This window comes from Erpetoichthys calabaricus, chromosome 1, assembly GCF_900747795.2.
Source record: "Erpetoichthys calabaricus chromosome 1, fErpCal1.3, whole genome shotgun sequence".
Classification (NCBI taxonomy): Eukaryota; Metazoa; Chordata; class Cladistia; order Polypteriformes; family Polypteridae; genus Erpetoichthys; species Erpetoichthys calabaricus.
The window spans coordinates 101,925,187-101,936,593 of record NC_041394.2 but is presented as its reverse complement, the minus strand read 5'-3'; the positions used below and the strand labels follow the sequence as shown (position 1 = coordinate 101,936,593).

The 11,407-nt window shown below is 36.2% G+C and overlaps 1 protein-coding gene across 1 annotated transcript in view; it reads left to right on the top strand.

Annotated features, from left to right (window-relative positions):
* Positions 1-7,008: 7,008 nt before the first annotated feature.
* Positions 7,009-11,407, top strand: part of tgfb5 (transforming growth factor, beta 5) — an 84,280-nt gene continuing 79,881 nt past the window's right edge. The window contains exons 1-2 of the mRNA XM_028804458.2: positions 7,009-7,387; positions 7,724-8,191. Coding sequence (XP_028660291.1) covers positions 7,867-8,191 — 325 coding nt within the window. The 5' untranslated portion in view covers positions 7,009-7,387; positions 7,724-7,866. The remainder of the gene's footprint in view (positions 7,388-7,723; positions 8,192-11,407) is intronic.

The window sequence follows — 11,407 nt, the reverse complement described above, 5'->3', positions numbered from 1 at the left end:
AGCCCTAAGCAATTCTCCTTTGGCCATGCTCTCCTTCTCAAGGGTGGGGTTTGATTTGTCTTCAGTTCTTTTTTGTATTAATTGATCTATTTGTATGGAATGATTACAATAAAATTAATAAATAAAATAAAAAAAAAGAAGTATATGTTGTTGTTGCATGAGTTTATCCTTCAATGGGTTATTTCTGTTATGTTCTAATGTCTTAGCACTACTGGGACAGACTTCTCAAAAGCAGCTTTTCAGTAAATTACTTCTATTCTGTTAATAATAAATTGTACAATCAAGCATACAATGGATTTTACATTGCAACAACTTACTTCAAACAGATATTTTCACAATTACATTTTCAGACTCCAAGTAAGACTTAGTACACATTTAATTATTCTTAATCTCAACAAAACTGACAATGCAATATGTTACCAAGAGTATGTTTAAATACATCTGATATTAATTATCAGAGATATGTTGTCCTTTTGTTTTCTGAGGTCAAAATAAAGCAATGAAAAAATAAAAATTACATCTGGATACTTGTGTTCATAAAGTACGGTGTAAATATCTGTCCAGTAGGTGACAGCACTGCTCCTTGATTCCTAGCACCCTGGGAAGATCATTTTTTGGCTCTGGCATGTTAAAGAAAACAAAAAAAGAAAGAAAGAAACAGATGGGAACTTTGCAAACAAATTATAATGTTCAGATATAAGTTCAATGTACAGTAGACTACTGCTGACCACAAATGTGATGTTCCTGAGTTTACTCATGACCGGCTGATCTGTTACTGTTTAGGGCTGCTGCCTTTACAAAATAAGGGGTTAGGAAAATTGATCCTGGAGAGGCATACAGAAGCTTTCTATAACACACTGTAAGGTTAAAAAAAGTATGCTGGTCCTAAAAAAACATATGTAGCAAAGATTCTGCGTCAGTGGGAGTTACATAAGAGAAGCAAGTGACGCATATCCAGAAATCACAATAAAAAAAAATGTTTGTAAGGAAGGAAATATGCTTCATGTAATCAATAAGAAAACCATAAAATATTGTTCTCTTTATATCATTAGAGAAATATGGTAGGCCACAATGCAGTTTATACAATTATTTCAAGAATAGAAAAAGAAAAAGTTACCAGATGTGTTCACTGTTAAAAGCTGCCAGCTCACTTTAGTCAGTTAATTAATTTTCTCCTTCACAGCCATCACATTATTCACTTTCTTTAGGGAGAATGCAGCTGCAGGATGTCCTCGTGCTAGCAAGATATGATGAATAAGCATTACCAAAGGATACATAAATTTTAATTTCATAACCCACTTGTTATCTTTGGGACTTGGGGCTCTATGACAAAAGTACACAGCACATTACACACTGAAACTACAAGATGTAGTTGCACAAACATGCATCCAGCATGCATGCTGGTCTCTACACTATGGAAGAAAACTAATATGAAAATAGAGGAAACATAGTGTACAAACTCTAAATAGAATGTCCAAAAATTCTATATTTTCTTGGTACCTAAACAGCTATAATAAATGTGAAATGTTAGTAGGCCACGACTGCATGTAAAGCTGGATATGCAAGCAATGAGCTAATGCAGATGTTATTTAAGTGGCTTACTTACTCTAGTTCTAATTGGTGTACTTTCTGCCTTACATACTAGTGAGAAGTCAAGCAAAATGTCATCTTTTATTGAAGAAGGGGCCTGAGTTGCCTCTAAAGCTTGCATATTGTAATCTTTTTAGTTAACCAATAAAAGGTGCCATTTTGCTTGACTTCTCACTACATTCATAATGGCTAATACTGCCTTAAATACTTAAATGTGTATGGGAGTGCTGTTGCTCTTCTAGACTCACAAAGGTTATCTCATAACTGTAAACAGTTCCAGCATTTTAGACAGGAAGAGGAATTTCCAAAGAATGCCCACTTTCTGCTCTGATGATATAATAATTACAACTGTCTTAATAAATTACTACCTCTCCAAAAACAGAAAGCCTGTGTCAGGCACTTGTCCAGCAAAAGTTGGCTTGAAACTACAGTGATTGGGGAATGGAATATATACAGTACATTAAAACATTAGATACTGCATGTAAATTAAAAAAATAAACGAAATAGGGAAAGAACAACATGAATCACATTAATTTGGTTTCACTTATTGATTTATTCATATTAACTACATTCAATTCAAGGTATCAGGTAAAATACTGCTAACTCATGAGCATGTCACAATCAGTGCTCACCACATCTTTACTGAAGCTTGCAACAGATCTTCACTTGAGCTCTGTTATAGTCAGGATTATCTGGGCAGTGAATTAACAATTAGGGATGGTGACATGGAGAATCAAATATGCTCACTATAACTGTATGCCGTAGCTTATTACATCGATATGCACATTATTAGCTGTGGATTCCCTTAAAATAATGGCCACACGTCTACTATAATTGTTTTTCTTGATGCCTGTCCTAAGCTAAATTTTAAATAACCATTTTCTTGGAAAAGAAAAATTATCAGTGGGAAAACATTCCTAAAATAATGTCTCATGGGGAAAGACAAATCTGAGCAAAACAAGAATGGCTTTATATTACTGTCAGAGAATGTGTTCAACTAGCAGAAATAGCAAAGACAGGACAGCTTTGTAAAAATTATCTAAACAGAACACACTAAAGTACTATAAAAACACCTTGGCAAAACAAATCAGTAATTCTGAATTTTACTTGTATTTATTATAATTATTATTATGATATTCAAGAGAGTCTTGTTTTTATTTCTTTTCATTCATTCATTTATAAAACCTGTTTTCTATTTCTGGGTCATGGAGAATAAGAGTAGCATCTGGCAAGAACCAGTCCTGCATATTACTATATTTTATTCCTTCCAACCATTTTCAAAATCTCTTAATCCAAATAAAGATCACAGAATGCATTGTTTAGTGTTAGCAACAAATGCTTACCGTTGTTAAGTATCACACTTTGATTATGCTTTTTCGGATACAAATTCTGAAGGTTATTGAAAGAGAAAGAGAAAGCGATAGAGAAAGAGAAAGAGAAAATCAGACAGCTGTACTAGTAGCCCTGGTATGTGTGGGCCTGCCACAGACAGGAATAGTTCAGATGGTTTTCATTAAACACAGTGAAAAAACACTTGGGCATTACATTGTTACTGAAGGAGACTCATTTACTTATTTGTTCATTTTCCTTTAATGTGTGTTCATTTACAATCATTCATCCACCCATTATTAAAATAACTTAATCTAGTTTGGGAATTGCCAGTTCACTGCAGTATTTATTATATAATCATTATGTTTAACATAACATAACATAACAAAACATAACATCAATCTTAATCCAATGCATGGTCAAATTAAATCAAATTTTCATCCCAATAATACTTACAATATTGTGAATTTGAGACAGAAAAATGCCAGAAGCATCATAAAAGAGTATAAGAGAAAGACTAAAATGGAGCAACGCAGGTACAACTGGAGCAAGTACTAAAAAAACAACACAAAAACAAAGCAAAAGACAGAACAGTTTAATAAAAGATTAAAGAAATAGGAGAAAGTGAGAGTGAAAAGTCAGAAAAATTAAGGGCTGGGGGGATTGGAGCACATTTCTAAGTGCAATCTTATAATTTCAGTATACATTTTTGGTAGTGCCAGTAGAATTGTGTATAACCAATGGAGGATGAATCTAGATGTCCCAACTGTTTATTTGGACACAGTCTTTAACGGCGAACATATGCTTTACAATCAGTGTTGGGGAAAGTTACATTTTAAAGTAACTTATTTACATTACTTACAAAAGTAATTAAATATGTTATATAGTTATTTATTATAAAAGGTATTGAATTTCAAACAGTCCATTGCTTTTTCTTCTTTTATATGAAAAACTGCACATTTCACTGGCCAGCAATTCTTATTATATCCTTAGCCCATATATGGACCTTCAAGCGAATGACCAGAAACACAGCCCAATTTGATCATTTTCTCGTTTTATAACTGTATTTAGTACTTCATGTGCTGTGAAGTCCCTTTTTCCATCCCCAGCGTAAGCCCCAGAAGATTTGAATATATAAACACTGAGCTGCAGCCCCACCAGATCACACTGTTTCAACATATCTACAGCAAATATCTGAAAAAAAACAAAACTGACACGTTATTAATAGGTTTCTGCTACTGGGTTTTCTGAATAACCGTGTGCCCAAACCCTGCAAAATAGTACTGTCCACCACACTTGCCTCTTGCTGCAGTAATCACTGGCTCCCAAGATTGAACCCTAGGCTGGGCCTATTAAATTTACCCCTCAGTGCACACGGGATTAAGTGTATACCTGTAGATTTTGTTCAGTACTTTTCATGTGATTGCAAGCTACACACACACCTAACCTCTTCCACTGCTGTCACCAAAGGGCTGGAGTGCACACTTGCATGATGTTACATCCACAAAAGCAGACAATGTCTTTGTGAAGAAAGGCATTATTTTTGCAAAATAACTCTGCAGTATTTTTTTGGAGTGACAGCAATAAGCTTCCAAAATAAATAATAAAAATGAGTATCTGTTTATTTTTTTTTATAAGTAGCTCAGGTATTCTTACTTTGATAAAATAAGTATTGTGTTAGGTTACTTTAAAATGCAATATGACTATGTTATAAACATTATTTTTAATGTTTTAACCCCAAGACTGTTCATAATACACAATCATTTCTATATATTTAATCAAACATATTTATCTATCCACTAATTTCTATTCTATCCTGTTAATTATGTTTAATATCAAAAAGCTGATGCTAATTCTGGAAGCACTAGTGTGGGAGGGATCCCATTCTGGAGAGGGCAAACTCACATGCACACACTCCCACAGTCACTCACACTGACCAATTTAGAGTCGAAATGAGGGAATAAAAAAGGAATACCACACATACACATGGAAAGGACCTTCAAAATACAGAAAGGCAGCAGATGGACCTGGGACTCGAGCTTATGTCTCTGAAACTGTGGGGCAACAGTGTTCACCACTGTGCTACATGCACAGAAAAACTTCACCAGCATTAAATTCACTCATATATTGCTAAAATAACACTTATATTGAATAAATGCAATAGCTTTAAGTGTTAATTTGACACTGGCAGTGTTGCTGTGTAGCATCAATTCTAGGTCCATAACTCTCATTTTCCTGAACTGTCTTATCCATTTCTTTGCCACAAGGAGAAAACTTTGGTTGCAAAACAGGAACCAACCCCGGATTTGGTATCTAACCATCACAGGGAACACACACACACACACATTGATGGTCAATTTAGAGTAACAAGTTAGCCTGACTTTCATGTCTTTGGCACATGGGAGGAAACTGCATGGACAAAAACCTATGAGTGTACATAGAATGTGCAAAATCCACACCGACAGTGACCTGAATGTGAATTTGAGCTCAATCTAGCAGGGCTGTGTGGCAGCAGCACTAACTTTTGTTTCTGCATGTAATTTTTACAGGGGCAAAAACAGCTTTTGTTTTTAAATAGCGTATCATTTTGTTCATTTTCAGTATATGTTATATATTTCCCTGGCCTATGGGTTTCTTGTGAAAGGTTCAAGTAAACAGATACACAATAAACCAATTGAAACAATGACATTTATTATTCAGAGAATAGCTTTGTCTTTCATTCTAATACTTAAAACAGCCTAAAATTATAGTTAACTTCAAAGAAAAATGTAGTCAATTTTTTTATAGATAGATAAATAGATAGATAGATAGATAGATAGATAGATAGATAGATAGATAGATAGATAGATAGATTAATACTTTATTAATCCTAAAGGGAAATTCACAAATGAGCTATATAAATTAACACATCTTGCAAAATAATTGTAAAACAGAACGCAATATTTGATACTGTAATAATCGATAATACTAATAATCATGAAATGCTACATTAGCGTTTTATTCAGTTTCAATAATTGATTTTTGCAGGTTTTATTTTAAAGTTACCTTTTTTATTATTTTCATTTTTAAAATATGAAAATATTTTAAATTATTTATTTGACTCGGTCTCTTTTAAGATGGTTTTGGTTTGGTTTTGCAAAGCGGAATGACTCATTTACTGTATATACTGTATATCACTGCTCATTTTTTATGCAATTATTTATTTCATAATTACCTTTTTGTTACTAATTGCGTTCCATAAGTTCCTGCCAATCGAGATTGCCAGTTTCTTTTAATACACCTGACTCTGGAATCCCAATGTTATTTCTTTATCAACTGACAAAGTCACATCAGGAGTGGACTAACATAGGTTAGAGAATGCTTTCTTCGACTCTTAGCAACCCAACAGAGCTGCACAATGAGATAACATTCTAACTACAGTAATAATGTATTGCACACGAAAAGTTCAGTTGAAATCCCGAACATGTGTTGTTGATTTTCGAATAGCTGATCTCTTCGGAGACAAACGTTTCTTTTTTTCTCGCTTTTTTGCCACATTTTGAAAAAAAAAATACCGGTTGCTCCAAAGGCACCATCATGGGTAAGGCAGTTAATTCACTCCGGTTACTCATATTCTCGGCATGTATGCGTAGCGATTTTAATTTGTGTATTTTGCATTTTTTAACGAAAACTATGCACTTATGTTTTATTTTTGGACCGCTAGCAGTTGAATTTTCCGGCTACGCCGCTGATATGTTGAATTACATTAATATTGGGGTGCATTCAATTTCTATTTACTAAACTAAAGCTACGCCGATGTCAATATATTGGCATCTGCGGCCAATCCCAGGAGTTTCAAAGCCAAAACAGGAACCATTCCTAACTAGTAATTTAGTTTTCTTTGTTGCTGGGGCATTGGTAAAGGTCTTGGTTCTCAATTTTTAGTACTTGTTTGTTGTGTATATGTCCTAAAAATCATTGAAAAACTTGCCCTCTTCCAATTTACTACCGACAAAACTGCAGATCTCTGAAGAGCTGCCATGAAATGAGCAGGGAGCTGGCGAAAAACGTGTGAGAGGAACGGGGAAAGGGAGCTGGCTGAGCTGGCAATAGAAAGGCTGTAAACATCAGATGCAAGTGACTTGTTGTAACTTGGACTTTTTGCAAAAATACACGCGTAGGGTTTACCCCTTTCCAACACCTCCTCCCGTACCAAAGCCTCACTTCGATCACGCCCCACAAACTCGTCAGCGGAATTCAGCGCTGGAAAACAGTTGGATGAATGAACCGGTCAGTTCAAGTAAAACCTCCAAGCGAAAATGCGCAGAAGGGACTGATTCAGCTAAAAGAAAACGGATCGCAGCTGCAGCGACTCAGCCAAAACTGATGTCACATCAAAGAGACGCATTCACGTGGAGGGCGCTGCCGGAGCAAGCGGGTCTAAAAAAATAGAGTGAAAACTGGGGACAAACTGATCAACAGCCTCCTTGTAAGTTTTCCTTATTATTTTTATGCCTGATTACCACTGGCGACTTTCATAGACTGGATTATTTCTCCTCCTACCCTCAAGCAACATGGCTATTAAACACCGTTTATTTTGTGAAGGGGCAACTTACACTCATCACTTGTTAAATTAAATACTAAAGCGTGTTAGAGTTGTAAAACCACATCACTTTCGAAATCTGCGAGTTTCAGTTAAAAGAATGACAGTTAAAATCGAATTGTGAGCAAAAGGCTGCATGCCACGATATACTGTATTCAATAGAATTGAAATTTAGTAAATTTATTTCACTGACAGCGCAATGTTCCCTTTTTTTCCTCGCAGCCCATCGTCACTCATTGTTTGGAGTGGCACCGGTCGGAACCTGCGGTGACACGCTTCAGCTTCGCTGTCTCACCTGCCCATCCCTGACTGCGGCGCGCTCTCACCTGCTCCAGGCCACGCCCCGGCACGCGCATCAGTCTTCCATGGCGGCATCAGTCCAGTTAGTTATGGTCCTGAGTGTGGCCAGCACGGCTATGGCCATTTCCACTTGCCAATTCTTCGACTTAGAGGACTTTAAGATGAAGAGGATAGAGGCAGTGCGGGGACAGATTTTAAGCAAGCTAAAGATTGCCGAACCGCCTGAATCCTCGGTTGACATTGACGAGGAAGTGCCCCGGGAAGTTATGCTGCTCTATAACAGCACGCGCGAGATGCTCAAGGAGGACTCGGAGTACGACCGCGAAAGCAGCGAGGAGGATTACTACGCCAAGGAGGTCCAGAAAATTGACATGACTCCCAGGATCGACAGTGAGTATTCCCAGACCAGTATTGCGCACTAAGTGTTTGCCGAGTTAAGCGTACGTAGACAGCGGCAGAGGTTTTGAAGTGCGTTTATTATTTTAAAGTTTTTTTTTAGATCAGCAGCAGATCATAAATGAAGTTTGAAAGTACTTGAACGGCTTTTAATTAATTTATTGTGGTCATTTTTAATTTGTAAATGTTTCTTTGGCCTGTTGATGTTCTCAGATGATTACCGCTGATCCAATATGAAGTGCATCGGATTATACAACACAAAACAATTTTAAGTTTGGCATACGTACTCACACCTGACAACATTTTTCCTCCGTACTATAACAGATTTATAATAGGGATGATTTAAATAACTGATACTTTGGTACCAATGTATCCACCGGCTATAACTAGAAAAATGCATTTGCATTTTACATTTATTTGCTTATCAGATGCTTTTATCCAAAGCGACCTACAAAAGAGTTCAACATAAACGAGTAAACATCAGTGTGGGGGAACTATTTGGGAACAAGTGTTACAAGACAAGGGTATAAGATTGATCATCAGAAGTGAAGTAGAAGCTAGATACAATGAATAGGTTTTGTAACCTAGCATCAAATATCAGTTAAAACAAAAGGGTCTTCAAATGCTTCTTAAACACACTGAGAGACATAGAAGTTGGAATGGAGGTGGGCAGCTCATTCCACCAGCTAGGAGCTACACATGAAAAAAGGATGGAGTGAGATTTGATGGAGGTGGCATCACCATCCGCAGACATGAGGGATGAAGAAGAAGCCCAGGACCTCACAAGAATCTCCATATATATATATATATATATATATATATATATGAATACATGTATATATGTACTGTATGTATGTTTTTATATGTGTATATTTTTATATATATACTGTATATCGCAGATTTTCACCTTTCGCGGGGTTTCTGGAATGCAATCCCCTTGATCAAGGAGGGATCACTATATATATATATATAGGTGCTGACCCGTTCACTATTCTGTAGGCAAGCATCAAAAATTAGTACTTAATACATGCTGCTACAGGAAACCAAGGTAGTGAACTGAAAACAGGAGTGACATGTGTCTGCCAAATCTGCTTGAACACCAGAAGTGCCGCTGCATTTTGAATCATCTGTAGCAGCTTGGTAATATGTGCCAGTACTCCTCTCAGCAGAAAACAGCAGTAGTACAGATGTGACAAGATCATAGCCAGGACCAGGAGTTGTGCTGCATACTCTATCAGATATGGCCCCTGAAGGACAGCTGCTCATTGATTAACACCTCCCAAGTTGCTTACAGACTTGGTGGGTGTTAGCAATAATGAGTCAAGATTAACAGAGAAGGGGTGCTGAATAGACAGATGAGCTAGAATAACAAGTATGTTCTTCTTTGCCAGTTTGAGCTGTAGATGGTGTTCCTTTAGGTTGCAATAACAGTGAGGCGTGCAGAGACTCTAGCTGATACCTTGTGGTCCTCTGGAGGGAATGAAATGTACAGTACAAACATCATTAGTTTTTCTTATAAAATATGTGTTCAGATAGGGAGGCAGGTTGGACTTTGACAGGGTCCACCTTCAACAAAACTAAAAGGCACTTGTTTTTTAGCAAGCATGTAAACAATTCTTTTAAGCAGTCATTAACTGCATGTCCACAAGGGAATACGCCATACACTTTAAAAGGTACTATGTGCAACATTTCCTTCAGTTTGGCATTTAGAAATCAAAATGAAAGCCACTGATTGATGTTTCAGTACCTGAGAGTCTTCTCTGTTTTATACCATGCTTGTTGCTGAATTCAAACCAATAACCTTTTGCTGCCCTGTCTAGCAGGTCAGTGAAAAAACAAGCAACCACGTACTTTTTTCACTCCCATTGTAAGACTGTAGGCTTGAATTCTGAAGATGGATCTGTTACAACATACTGTACATGCTGTCAATACAACATTCTTGAGTTTAAACAAGCAGTGCCACTCAAATCAAATTACATCTTCATTTTTTTTCTTTGCAATATACTTTAATTATATGGTAGTTTTTCAGATTACAACTGTAGTGCATATGAAGTATCATTCACGTCTAACACTGCTATTCTACAATGAACCTCATATATATTTGTTTCCTTATAATCATTTAGCAAACCATGTCTATAACATCTGAGAGCTCCATTTCACCTGAACTACAACACTAAAGTTGTTTACAGTATATGGTAAGTGGCAATGCTAAAACAAAGCACAATTTACCACTCATCACAGATCAGCTAAAGCATTTGATTATATAAATTTTGATATTTTTAAAAGAATAATTTCCACACTCTTTTTTCTAATTAAACAGTCAGTAATACATTCACTCTGTATATTATAATCTTGAATATGCTAATTATACTGGTCAGTCCAGCTATGGAATTGGAAAATGAGATTCTGCAAAAGAACCCCTGTTATAGCTTGGGATGTGGAGCTTGTACTTCAGTGCTGTGAAACTCCTTAATGCAACAGTTTTATTCCTTAACTGTTTCATAGTACCCTCTTATCTGGTAAGTTTAGTTTGTTATTAATTTATGATTAATATTAAATACAAAATTAGTCTCCATAATCTAACAATTTAAATGCGTATTTTGAATAGTGGCTTATTTAAATTTGCCCAAATGAAGCACTAATTCTTCTTTTTGTTTTTTCCCTAAAGTGTTTCACCAATAAAGGTGGGTATACTGTAATTAAATTAGCAGTAGTAAGTCTGCTAGTTTTCTAGGCAGGGGCAAGAACTGTGTCCCATTGTAAATTGTACTGGTGTTGTTGTCATAAGCCAGTTTTAAGCAGGAGTAAATAAATTGTAATTTACAGTGCTGGACAAACTTTGGCCTGCAAGCTAAAGACAGCCCATTGGGAACTTTTTTGGTATGCAAAAAATGTTTTGAAAATAATGCATATCGTAATTTTTGTCATTTACATATACATACATGCTAAAACTTGTCTAATCAATTTCATTGCAGGACATACTCACAGCCACACTCACTCTAGGGTCAATTTATAGTTGCCAGTTACCTCTGTATCTTTAGTGATGTGAGAGGAAAACTGGAGTACGTGGAGAAAAACCTACAATACAAAGCCACAAGAATACTACGCCAACCACTCAGAGACAATGACTAGGGTATAGGACTGGAAGCCAGAAACCTAAATCAACTGCATTACTATTTTTTCTTGATATGACTAAATGCCATTTTCTTC